Here is a 13860-nt window from a genome sequence, read left to right on the forward strand (position 1 = left end):
AGCTATAATGTCTTTGAATTGCTTAGAGCAGCGTCTGGCCCTTAGTTGCTTGCTGAATGGGAGCTATTATATGTTACAGAAAGCTTGAAACCAAAACGCATTCAAGGAGCCAGTTAGAAGAGGGTCAGTTTCCAGGACTCTGGCAGTGAGAAGCAGTATACAGATGGGGAAGTCAGGAGTAGTTATCTTACTTAGCAGGCCAGTAGATGTTTGTGGAGTGTTCTTTCACTGAGTGGGCCGGCAATAGACCGGTTAGATGGGAGACTGAGCAATTAAAAAGTGCTTGTTGGCAAGAAGAGGGGACGTTAGGGATGTGGTGCTCTGAGGGTCACAGCTAAATGACTGGCATCTTAGTGGGAGGTGACCAGGGTCTTCTTTGTAACAGGGAGCCCCACCCGATGAGAAAAGGCACCTTCAGTTCACCCTTCACGCCCTCAGTCCTACAGAAAGCCCATTCTCTGATGAGCTCTAAAGGCATGTCTCTGGGATGCTAGGTGTTAGAGGTGCCTCACAGAAGGAATTGGAAGGAAAGGAAACATGTGGAAAAGGGAAGTCAGGGGAGAGATCTGTGCGAAACTTGGGCTGAGGCAGGTATTTTTCTGCCCGACTAGTTCTTTAATTTGTTATTTTCCCTTGAGGTGTGTGTTCTTTAAAGGAAAGTAACTGCCACTAGATGGCACACGGATCCCGGCACTATTCCCACTGCATAAATTATTATTCTTTTAAAGATTCTTTTCAAAAGATAGGTCACCAGTGTGTTGTTTTTGAAAATAAAATATGATATGTAGCCTTTTTTTAGTGTTTCATTTTAGAGAGGAATAAAGGGTTAAAAATTGAAATTCAAAAGCTATGTATCTTGGGGGTCTAGTTTGCGCTATGGAAGAAAGCTCAGTTGTTGAGGTATGTAATGGCTCATGGTCTTTGTTCATAGGAAGATGATGTCTAAAATGTGATGCTCATGCACAAGTGGTTGATTTACTTATTAGTGAGACTTTTGGAATGTAGGTTTATAATGAATATTTTCAAGAGGAGTATAATCTGCCCCTAAAGCAACATCTGTTTTTCTTTCTTTCATTACTACTTGACATTTCATCTCTTAGAAAATTTGGAATTGTGTTTCTTACAGAAAATTATGTTGCTTTTAAACAAATGTATCTGATTATTGCTTTGCATCTGTGTTTTAAGAGTGTGTGTGTGTACACGTACCTGGGTTAAATGTAGACGTGGCTACATTAAAGGAATTGGATGGATGGGCTGGTCACTGGAAAGAGCCGAGGAAGTCCAGAGGGAGCACGGGGTGCTGGGCACAGCCCCTCCCACCCCAACTAAAAAGAAAAAAAAAATGACACCAGGCCTGGTTAGGCAGTGGTTGTCACCCCCCTACCCCAGAGGTGGCTTGTGTAGACAGTCCACCTCCCAGAGCAGCAGCCGGGAAGAGGTGCAGCAAAGCACAGTCTATGCCTACTCTTTGTTTGCGAGCAGCATTCAGTGACAATTCCATAGCTTTGTTTATAAACTGTGATACTAAAACCTTTAGCTTTAGCCAGTAAAGACTGCTTGTGAAAGGGCAATTACAGTAAAGGTTTGTTGAGTTGATTCATTTGCTGGGAAGGGTATAAGGATCTGTTAAAATCCTCCCCATCATCTCGTGTCTGGTTTCCCATCATCTCACATCTGGCCAGAGGCAGGGATGTGGTGATAAGCTGCCTCTTTCTGAATGCACCACACAAGGTCCTAACTTTATGTGCTGTGGTTTAGTGAGGCCACTGCGTTAGCAAACGAGTGACGATGCCTTTCCCCACCCCACCCCACCCCACCCCACCCCACCCCACCCCACCCCACCCCACCACCAAATAGCAGTGTAGGTATTTGGAGCAGCCTTCATGTTGTGCCCTCAGCTGCCACAGGGACTGCCCAGAGCAGCCTGTGAGGGGAGCATTTCCTGGGCTCCTGGCCATTACCCTTGTTCATTCCAATGTATTGCCAGATTGGGGTGTGACAGGTGTGGGAGAATCATGGGCGACTACGTAAGAGATCAGGGAAACCTAGAACATTAGTAATATATTTTTTAAATTTATATGCCCAACTATAGTACCTCTCTCCCCACCCCCCTGCCTGCCCTGTTTTTTCCCCCCCATAAGAATCAGCAACTTCATATCTGGGACTGCTTGAATAACATATATTAAAATGTTATAGTTGTTAAAATATAATAGGTGACCAAAAATTAACCATGGGGAGCCTGGGTGGCTCAGTAGGTTAAGCGTCTGACTCTTGATTTTGGCACATGATTTCGTGGTTCGTGAGTTCGAGCTCCGCATTGGGCTCCATGCTGACAGTGCAGGGCCTGCTTGGGATTCTCTCTCCTTCTCTCTCTGCCCCTCCCAAGCTTGTGTCCGCTTTCTCTCTCTCAAAATAAATAAATAAACTTAAAAAAAATTAACCATACAGTAAATTTTTTAAAACTCAAATAATGGTTTTTTAAATGTAGCATATCTTAAAATCTTTAGCTTAATTCTACTCTGTATTATGTTCCCTCAGAGAGTTCATATTTTTGGGCATTTCTCTCTTTGATGTCACCAACAAATCTAAATCTAATTGATTCCAATAATAGAGCTACATGTATTAAACCTTGAGTCAAGCACTTGATTGCATTATCTCATTTAATATTCATTTTACATATGAGTAAACTAATAGAGAGTTTGGGTGACTTTGCACAATTCATGCCATCAGTAAATGGAGGCACCATGATTTGAAACTAGGTCTGCATTGTGTTACTGTGTGGTTGTGTTTTGTAGGCATTTAGCCCCGTGCATATTTAACCAGACTTGTGGACTGTCTTCTGTTCCTCCCACTCATATTAAACAAGCAGCTGATATCATCGGACCTGAGATAGGGAGTACACATGGGAAAACCCCAGAAGAAATGTGTAGATTTTGGGGGGAGGGTATCCCAGCCATTGACGAATAAGTGGAAAACACCTGGATGAATGGTGATGCTTCTACTGCGGTAGGAAGAAACTGGAGAATGCATTGAAAGCAATAGAGAAATCTAGACCAAGAAGCACTGTGAGTGGCCGCATAGGTAAAGCTATATCTGTAATGTGGGCCGTTCGGAAATACTGAAGAGCAGTCTTGACTGCTCATTCACATTTGATATGTTTACAGGACGTGGACTCATGCTGCTGTTCCACGGGGACTTTACTTTCTAACGGCCATCATGTGCTTCCCAGAATGAAAGGAACTAGGAAACATCTGGAAAAACCATCTGTTCTGATGGTTTTGAGTTAAGAAATTTCTGTCAGGGTGAAGGTGGACAGGATAGTACATATCCTTATAGTTATTTTTTTCCCCTACAGTATACTTTTTTGATTACTTGAAGGTTAATTTTAACCTCAGTTGTGTCATTTTTCCCCCTTTCCTAGGGTTTCCTGAAGAACGAGAAAGACAATGCCCTGCTGTCCGCCATTGAAGAGTCTCGGAAGAGGGTAAGAAACGGCCCTAGCTGAACTGTGAGGGCATAGTGTATACCCGCAGTACAGGTTCTGGAAGCTGGAGCCTGTGTCCTAGACCCAGCTCTCCTACTTAGTTAATTCACCAGAGGGAGTTCTAGGGAGTTGGAGGAAGATACGATGCTTGTATCTGTGTGTGTATTTAGTAACTGAAATGCATCTGAAACATAGATTCGCCAGTTAATTATTAAATTAATCCTGAAGTGGAAGGGTCAGACAATTCATTATTGCAGTATAAGTGGTATTTTGATTTCTACTGAATCAGCAGTTCAGAAAAGCAGGTATGACCATCAATAATTTTCCTTTGTTTCTTTTCCTTTTTTTTATCATACAGTTTGACTTTCTGTGTTACCTTTTATATTAACAATTTCCCCAAGCTCTTAAAAAAAAAAAGGCTTGGAGCTTGGTGCTCCAAAGGATGATAACTAAGTCGGTGAGAGCGGCAATACTTTGCATCAGGCATTCCCTCAAGATACTCCAAGATTGTTTACTAACATGTGTTATCTCCATTTTTTTCTGACAAGAATTAAAAGAACAAAACCTCTCCAAAACATCCCATTATGGAGTGAGAGATTTTTTAGGCCACTGGAGTCCTTTACGGAGGGAGGAGGAAGGTTAGCAGTCATGTGAACTTGGTTCTAAAAATGCAGCTCTTCCCCGGAAGGAGGCTGGAAGGGTTCATGCCAGTCTGCCAACGGTGGCTGTCTTGGCAAAAGTGAATAGGGGTGAAGGGAAAACCTCCGTTTTGCTGTTTACTTTATAACTCTTATATCAAGTAAAATATGTTTATGTATTCTTTATGTCGTTTAAAAAAATAATAAAGAAAACATACGCTTCTCAGTGTGCTTCATTAAAATGTTCTTTGCAGGTGGAAATGTCTCAGGAGGGCTGACGTGAGTGAGATAGGGCAGCAGGGGAGCTTGCCAGCTCTAATTTACAAGAAGATGTTCCGAAGGCATTTCTTTAAATGACCGAAAATTTTAATTATCAGAGTAAAAAATCCCTAAAATTTTATTAAGTATATTCTTGGCAATAGTATTTATCCCTGGAAATAGAGGAATTCACTTGATTCAGATTTGAAAAAAAAAATTTTTTTTAATGCTTTTTCTTGTTCACACTTCAGTGAGTTACTCACCAACATTGATTCTCCTGCTGTAGAGAACCAATGAAATTAAATTAGGATTGTCAAATGCCACTGAGCCTTATTAATCCATTTACCCTGCGGAATGTGTTTCTGGAATTGGCAGCCTCTGAACGTTGTGCCATACTGAGACTAAATGTGCAGCCAGCCAAAACATTTAAGTGACATACCACAGTGCAAAATGTGTGCATATGTATTTGTGAGGGAGATGTTCCGGTGTTGGGGGCCGGCATGGGGGGAGACCTTTCACCTCTCTGGACACCAAGAGGCTAACCACTGAGCAAGAATTATTTTCAAACAAAAGGTGAGCAGCTTCCTGGCATTTTGGTGGTAATTTCATGTTTGAATAACTTGCCAATGTCCTGCTGAAATGCCAAGAAAACAAGCTACAAATCCACAAATGTGTCCTATCTTTTTCCATTTGGTGCATCCCAGCAAAAACAGAACAACATTATCAGAACATATGTAGAGTTTCTAAAAGCCAGCAACAGCTCAATAATAAACGGGTGTGAAGTCAAAGCATATTGCCCTCTTCCCTTTATGAAATTGGGGTTCGAGTGCTCCCCACCTGTTTTTAATTCAGTTGCCCAGTTCTCTTCCTGCCTTCCTGCCTTCCTTTCTTAACTGTGTTCAAAGAGATTTACACACGTAATGTGAAAGATTCCAATTTAATTTACAATTTCTCCACTGCTCTGTCATTTTCTGTGGTTTGTCTTTCCTTCCTTTTAATTTGTACACATCCGCACAGCCTTTGAGGTTATTCCTTTTCTCTTCCCTTGGATTTCTTTCCTTCTTGTCCCTACTGTTCCCTACCTTTCACTTTGTCTCAGACCCTCACTGTCCTTCTCTTAGTTGTTAGTTAGTAGCTCTGTCGATCCTCTCTCACTAGCTCTTCTGGTTGACACTCTTCTTTGTACCTAATCCAGTGGTTCAGATGTGGGTCTAAAGGGAATAGGCTGGAATAGGGCAGATGGGTGGCTGATCATTCCTGATTAGCCCACAAATTCAATGTTCATTAGCTCTAATGTAATTAAGATAAGCTGGAGGTTGCATGGTCAAAGGAAGAGAATTTTAATGTTGGGCCATTTATTTTTATTGGAAGCTCCTTATCATACTAATGATGAATGGAACCACAGTGCTGTTCATTCAAGTTGTGGTGCTGTTTCTGAATGAGTAGCCTGGCATACTGCTCAGATGTATCTGAGGATTTGAGCCCAGAAAACTGCCAGTTTTCAAAGGACTTCCCTGTGTTCTTGAAACAGGAGTTCTTGGCACATAGGTGGGCAGCCTGATGAATAGGTATTGCTTAATTCCCACTCTTAATTCCCATTAAGGGTCACTCTGACCCTTAAATGGTGCTGGAAGTGTGTCCCCACCGTCCTTATCAGCAGGGTCTCTGGGTAGTATATTGTCTGTTTTCTTCAGCTGCTTTTACTATTCTGCCTTTCTTTATCAGCCAGAGGGCTTATCCTTAAGAAAAACTCTTGCATCAGTCCGGTGTCCTGGGTCAATACCACAGCTTAGTGCCTCACCTGTTGCAAGCTCAGAAAGCTGTACGGTCTGTCAGCCTTCCCCCACCTCCTTATTTCTGCCTGCCCTGGTCCTCGTGCCACATCACCCTTCATTTTCCGTTGCTGGGAGAGGCTCACCGCTGAGGGAGTTGTTGGTTTGACCACTAAGTGGGAAGAGTTGAGAAGAAATTGCAGTTCACTTGTGCATGATTTCTGGTTATCTTCTAGGGAAATCACCCCTTCTCTTACCCTGCCACCGCCTTTCTGTTCCAGCGTACTTCTCTCTCTTCAAAATGTGGAGCTCTCATATTTCAGTTCACTAATGTAACGAGAGAAAGTGATTTTTTCCTTGGATATTTTTTCACTCTAGGCTAACTGACTGGAATGGTTCATTCTGCTTGACTGCAGCAAGAAGCAAGCCAGGTGGAAGACTGTAAAGTTTATGATTATAATTTCTCCTGTGTCTTTAGAATACATATTAGAGAAGAGTTTCATTGATAAATGGACCAAAATCAGACTTGCAGGATATGCCAGCCTTCTTCCTAATCATTTGTGTGTGTGTGTGTGGTATCTACCTCTTTCACATTTTAATAAATATCGGTCCATACTCAAACATCCCATTGGTAGGAAGAGTGTATGTGATTTTTCTAGCAGTTTCCCAGAGCTCATGTATATGGGTATTATCAGTATAAATTATGTGTTGCCAAAAATAAAATAGGCATCGCTAATACTCATTCCCTTGGTGCTGCCTAATTAGATGCCAATCTGATAGCAAATGAAATGGCTTTTTGAAAAGTGGGCTTAAGCTGATGGGAGACGTGGTCTGCCAATTAAAGAATAATAGACTAAGAACTTAGGTCATGATTTAGTGTGTCTAGAAGTTGCTTTCACTGATCTCTTCAGAAGGTTTTGTTTTGTCTTCTTCCTTCCCTCCCTCCCTTCTTTTTTGTCTTTCTTTCTTTCTTTCTTTCTTTCTTTCTTTCTTTCTTTCTTTCTTTCTTTCTTTCTTTCTTTCTCCTTTTCTTTCTGAGCACCTTTATTTTGGCAACAACCTGCTGTATCACTACTAGACAGGAGTGAGGTTTGCCAGACATTTCAGTAGTGACTTTGAGCACAGTGGTAGGAAACCTGATTGTAGAAGGCTCTGTTTTTGTTTTACTGATTTGCCTCCTTCTATGAAAATATTACTGTCTCTAAAAAAAAATAAAGACACTGGGAGAATCTTTTGTTTTTGTCTTTTCTTAGATGCTTATTAAAAACCATGGATTTATATAATCCAATTAAAAATACTTCAGTTTAAACTGTGACAATTGTAATATGTAGCCTTATTTCAAAGGTTTAAAATATATATTTATCTTAATGAGCGAATGAAAAGATGTTCAACATTGCTAGTCATTAGGGAAATGTAAATCAAAACCATGAGATAACAACTCACACCCATTAGGATGGCTACGGTCAAAAAAAAAAAAAAAATCCAGAAAATAGTAAGCATTCGCAAAGAGGCAAGGGTGTAGAGAAACTGGAGCCTTTGTGCATTGTTGGTGGGAATATAAAATGATGCATCCTCTATGGAAACATGGAGGTCCATCAAAAAAGTAAACATAGAATTACCATGTGATCCAGCAATTCCACCTCTGGGTATATACCCCAAAGAACTGAAAGCAGGAGCTTGAAGAGAGATCTGTACATCCATGTTTATAGCAACATTACTCACAATAACCAAAAGGTGGAAGCAGCTCAAGTGTGCACGGACAGCTGGATGAACAAAATATGGCATGCACATACAATGGAATATTACTCAGCCTTAAAAAGGAAGGAAATTCTGCATACGCTGTATAGCACGGATGACCCTCGAGGACATTATACTGAAGGGAATAAGCCAATCACAGAAAGGCAAACATTGTATGATTCCACTTATATGAGGTACCGAGAAGTAGTTGAAGTCCTAGAGATGGAAAGTGGTGGTTCCCAGGGGCTGGGGGAAAGAGGAAATGGAGCGTTAGTGTTGAATTGGGGACAGGATTTCAGTTTTGCGAGATGAAAGGAGTTGTGGAGTTTTACGGTGGTAGTGACTACACGACAGTCTGAACATACTAATATCCTGAACTGTACACTCAAAAATGGTTAAGAGGTAAATTTGTGCGTGTATTTTACCACGATTAAAACAATCTCTTTAACGTGTTAGACGCTAAGGATAATTTTTTTAAAGTAGATTGCTTCTGCTCTACTTATGGAAAGATGAGAAACCGAGGGACTTTCGAGTTTCTGTTGAACTTTAAAGGAAACGGTGTTGTTTTCCTGTTGGGGTCATCTCCCTCTGTTCCTCTCTGACAGACCTTTGGCATGGCCGAGGAGTACCATCGAGAGTCCATGCTGGTTGAGTGGGAGCAAGTGAAACAGCGAATCCTCCACACACTGCTGGCATCAGGAGAAGATGCGCTGGACTTTACTCAAGAAAGCGAGGTAGGTTGAGTCCAAAGGATAAGCCACTGCTGGGGCGCCTGGGTGGCTCAGTCGGTTGAGTGTCCCACTTCGGCTCAGGTCATGATCTTGCAGTTCGTGGGTTCGAGCCGCACGTTGGGCTCTGTGCTGACAGCTCAGAGCCTGGAGCCTGCTTGGGATTCTGTGTCTCCCTCTCTCTCTTCCCCTTCCGTTCTCATTCTCTCTTTCTTTCTCTCTCCTCTCAAAACATGAATAAATGCTTAAAAAATTAAAAAAAAAAAAAGATAAACCACCACTAATAAAAATGTGATGTCAAGGAGTGCTTATCTGCTAGACTACTGGCAGTCTTGGCGCAGGTGATCACTATCTTCCCCCTAGAGACACTGTCTTCACTTGGCCTCCAGGATGCCCACATTTGCTGGTATTTCCTTCAGCATGTCTGGCTGTTTCTGCTCAGTGTCCTTTGCTGAATTTTTCTGACCCCTTGACCTGTAGATGTTTGGAGTGTCTGGGACTCAATCCCTGACCTGCTCTTTCTCCCTCAGTCACTGCCCTGTTGATCTCATCTGGGCATGTAGCTTTAAATACCATTTCTATGCCGAAGACTCAGATTTACCTTGCAGCCGCAAACCCCGGACTCATTTATCTGGTGGCCTCTTGGTTCTGCTAGCATGTTTCATGGCCATCTCAAGCTAAACGCGTCTGTACCTGAGTCATGATAGCAACTGCCCGCCACCTCCCTTTCCATGCCAGCCTTCTCTCCCCACAGAGTTTATCCTCTCTACATAAATGGCAATTCCATTTTTTCACTCGCTCAGATCAAAAACTTCAGATTCAGTTGTGTAATAATGTGAGCAACTGACCCATAATGGCCATTCCTTACTATTGTTATAAAAAAAGTAGTTTCAGATGACTTAGAGGTGCAGATTCAAAAGTATAATGTGAAAATTACCATGTAAGACATTTCAAGTAATATTACCAATGCTTCCTGGTAAATCTTTTTCCTACAATTTGTTTCATTTCTCACAAGAGATAGGACACCTGAGGGTCAGAGAGACATGTAATATACTGGTTAGACTCAGGAGTATTGGCTCTACACCATCATTCTGTTGAAGTCTGAGTTTAAGGTGAGTGGCTTGGCAGTTTATCATGCCTACGGGGTAATAACTGTATACATCCCATATCTACACATCTGTTCCTGCCTTAAAAACCAGTTTTTTCCATTAAGTTAGCCCCCAAATAAATGCTAAAGACCTTTGTGTTAGGAAATTACTTATTAAGGATCCTGTTCCACATTTCTTCCACTCAAAGACTTCAAAGACTAAGATCAGAGTCTTTGGGAAAGAATTAATGTATAAAACCCTTGGTCAGCCTAATGTTTCATTCTCTATTTCTTGTGAGTCTGAATAGATAAGTAGAACAGCTCATGGTTTTATAAACTTCATTTTTTAAAATGGTGTTAATAGGTTGTGGTCTGTATTGGGATTTGGAAGTAATTATAAGCTGCTAATGAGATGTTCTTTTTTGATTGCTCTTTTCTTAAAAATAGGTTAGTCTATTTAGTAGAATTCTCTTCCTTGACCTCCAGTCCCCTTGGAAGAAAGTTATCGATAGTTTTGCTGTTCTCTATTGTGACACCTAGCAGAATGGATAGCTTTGCTGTAAAAGCTGGCAAGGGATGCAGATGGTTCTCTCTTCAGATTACTAGGGAATGCCATTTTCTGGAACCTTCTAGGTTTTATTTGTTGTTCTTTTGAACTTCTTTCCTGAAGTATAATATATATACAGAAAAGTGTGCACATTGTAAGTATGCAGTTTGGTGAATTATCACAAATGGCATAGACCCAGATGAAGAAACAGATGACTACCAGCACCCCAACAACCCTCCTTGTGTGCCTTTCCAGTCACTGCCTCTCGCCACCACCAATGGAACCACTGTCCTGACTTCTAACATCATAGTTTAATTTTGCTTGTTTTTTTGAACTTTATATAAATGAAGTCATACAGCATATGCTCTTGTTCCTGGCTTCTTTTGCTTGACATTCTATATATTGTTGCATGTAGTTGTGGGCCATTCATTCTCATCGCTGAGTAGTATAACTACAATCTATTTATCTGTTCTTGGGTTGATGGACATTTGGATAGTTTCTGGTTCTTTGCCTTTATGAATAGTGCTGTTGTGAACAATCTTGTAGGTTTCTTTTGGTGAACGTATGTTTGCATCTCTGTTGGGTACAGCTAAGAGGGGAATTGCTGGGTCAGAGGATATTCAGCTTTGGTAGGTCCTGCCAGACGGTTTTCCATAATGGTTGTATTGATGTACCCTCCCACCAGCAGTATGTGAGAATTCCATTTGTTCCATACCCTTGCCACACTTTTTTTTGGGGGGGGGGGTGTTTTTTAAATTTAACCATTTCTACAGGCTTCTCCCTTGTAATTTTCTTCAAGATGATAGAAAGGTGATGTACGTCTCCATTTGGGCAGACATTTTCCTCTACCCTATTTATAGAGTCTTCATGGTATGAAGGCCAGAGATAGGCTTTGGAATTCCCGGGCCTGAGTGTCCTTATTATAAATGGCCTCTCAGGAAGAAGTGTCCTAAGGAATGTAGAGCATGTGCACAGTATAGTGCTCGCCCGGAATGGCAGAGAATGTGCACGCAGCACATCCCAGCAGTCTTTATAGTGGGTGTTCGTGTTTGGTAAGCTACACATTAAGTTTATTTTAATCATTTCAATATGGATTTGTCCCTTTTTAGGGATTTCCCTTGGTTTATAAAGTATCTCCAGGAATGTGGGGTGCCTGGGTGGCTCAGTTGGCTAAGCGTCTGACTCTTGATTTCAGCTCAGGTCATGATCTCATGGTTTGTGAGATCGAGCCTGGCGTGGGGTTCTGTGCTGGCAGCACAGAGCCTGCTTGGGATTCTCTCTCTTCCTTTCTCTCTCTTGTCTCTCAAAATAAATAAACATTAAAAAAAAAAAAAGAGAGAGAGAACACATGTGCTTTGAAGCAAGGAAGAGGCTTTTGGAATCCCTGTGCTATACTTGCATGTGGTTAGTGGGAGGAAGAACACCCCCAGTGCTACACTGCTTGCATGACAGCACATGGGGTTTGAGCAGTGTTGGGAATCCTTGGTGTATCTTAGCCAACTTTTAAAACAGTATTTAAAAGTCAACTTTTATCTAACTTCTGTACAGTCTAGTGCCTGTGTTGGTTTTAGACATAGTCAGTAGATGGGTCTGTAATGTATTGTCTGGGAAATGACTGAGCCTAGCAAGCAACAGGCTCCATTGAGAAGCTAAGTTGTAGCTTAACTGCAGATAGTGAAGGTAACATTTCACACCGTGATGTGCGAACACTGTGTGTTGAATATAATGTCTCGTTTTGATAACGGACTTAATTTGTTCAATTCCCAGTCACAGAACTCTTCTACATTTTAACATCTCTGAAATCAGGGTGTGTCTTAAATCCAGTGTCATAATTTAGTTGACAACATTTTTTCTTTCCTGGTGGTGCATAAATAACATGTCTTAATAATAGATGATGTATTAAGATTCAATGCAGTACAGTAAAGTAGAGACCAACAGAGTTTAATTGGAAAACTCCAGACTGCATGATTTCAAACTGTGTTTTATGACTCCCTGGTAGTTTCCTGGGGCCGGGAGGTGGGGGAGGGATTTGTTTCACATATCAGAATTTGAATCGGATTTCAAGTATAGAAAGAGCTCTGCAGTTCTTTCAAAAAGAAGTTTAAAAAATCCAAACGGGCCCTGGGGCACCTGGGTGGTTCTGTTGGCTAAGTGTCTGACTTCAGCTCGGGTCATGATCTCGCAGTTCATGGGTTCCAGCCGTGTGTCAGGCTGTGCACTGACAGCTCAGAGCCTGGAGCCTTCTTTGGATTCTGTGTCTCCCTCTGTCTCTCTCTGCCCCTCCCCCACTTGTGCTTGCTCTCTCTCAAAAATAAATAAACATTAAAAAAATTCAAAGAGACCTTTCATTTTAACATCATGCTGTATCATACCCGAGCACCTCCTTGCACAGTATGCTAATGGTAGAGGTGTATGGATACACTTTTGAGAACTCTGCCACCCCCTCCCTCCCGCGCAAATGTAACCTCTGACAGCGGTGTATGTGCTGTCCCTGCCAGTTCCCTCTCACGTATCCATGTGCACATTGGTCCATGTATGTTCATCTGATCAGTATCAGTTTATTCCATAAATGACACCAGTTTATATATTAGAGTCTACAACTTATCATTATGTTTTGATTTTTTTGAACTTATTTTGGAGGCTTTTCTAGGTTAGTACATGTAGGTGTCTGCCATTTTTTAGTGGCTCTACAGGTTTCATTATTTAAATGGCCCAAGTATTCTTCCCACTTTGTCCGTGAAGAATGAGGCTCCAAAGAAGTTAGATGTCATTACCAAAGGTCACGCAGTTAGATTGCATTTAGAACCTGGGTCCTCTGGTCCCCAGTTGGTATTTTTCTTCCTAGTAGTACTAGGCTTCTGTGTACAGATTTTATAGCCAGCTATTGTGAATTAATCACTTTAGTTCCATTTTGCTTATGTAAAACCAGACATTTCACTTGGCAATTTTGTGTGTGTGTGTGTGTGTGTGTGTGTGTGTGTGTGTGTGTGTGTTTTAACTCCATACTTCTTTTGCTAGGAATGCTAGTTACATTCCTTCCTCCCTAACTAGAATGTGCCCTTCTTGGGAAAAGAGTTTATTTATATCTGGAGAGTCTTTATACAAAAGTAGTTGTTTAATAAAAGCTTGTGATTCCCTCCTGCCACCCTCCAGCCACTTCCTACCTGATCTGGAATGCTCTCTTACTGTTTTGGGAATATCGTTTACTCTGAGAAGACTCTTCTCATGTCTGTGCTCCCAGAGGCTGCTGTTTCTTCACATATCGTATCTCTAGACGCCTGGATGAGTCCCTCTCTGGCCCTGCCCTCTCATCTTCTCTGCCTTTCTGGTCTCTGATTCCCTGCTCCTGTCGTCCTCACTTGGTGCCATCAGGCCCCAGTGCAGAGAAACCCAAATGTCCAAGGGGTTCAGAATGTTACTCCCACACAGCATACTGGTGGCTGCTTGCCCAGCCCTCAAGCAGCTCCTGGGTTTGAAATTCCAGTGAATGTTTGCTGGTTCCTCAGCTCAGGAATGTGCGTGTACACATCCTGTTTCTGGGATAATTGACTTTATGTGCGGTGAGATGGAGACTTGGCCAAGGGCAAATGAAGGAAGGCTACCCTTGAA

The 13860-nt window shown here is 41.8% G+C and overlaps 1 protein-coding gene across 2 annotated transcripts in view; it reads left to right on the top strand.

Annotated features, from left to right (window-relative positions):
- NUP93 (nucleoporin 93) overlaps positions 1 to 13860 on the top strand; it is a 104004-nt gene that overhangs the window by 64804 nt on the left and 25340 nt on the right. For both annotated transcript variants that reach the window (XM_047078431.1, XM_047078432.1), the window contains 2 exons: positions 3422 to 3484; positions 8495 to 8623. In XM_047078431.1, the coding sequence (XP_046934387.1) occupies positions 3422 to 3484; positions 8495 to 8623 (192 nt within the window). The remainder of the gene's footprint in view (positions 1 to 3421; positions 3485 to 8494; positions 8624 to 13860) is intronic.

The sequence above is a fragment of the Lynx rufus genome, unplaced genomic scaffold (assembly GCF_022079265.1).
Source record: "Lynx rufus isolate CCGP_SWC_20201006 ecotype Redwood Valley unplaced genomic scaffold, mLynRuf1.p SCAF_16, whole genome shotgun sequence".
NCBI classification, from domain to species: domain Eukaryota; kingdom Metazoa; phylum Chordata; class Mammalia; order Carnivora; family Felidae; genus Lynx; species Lynx rufus.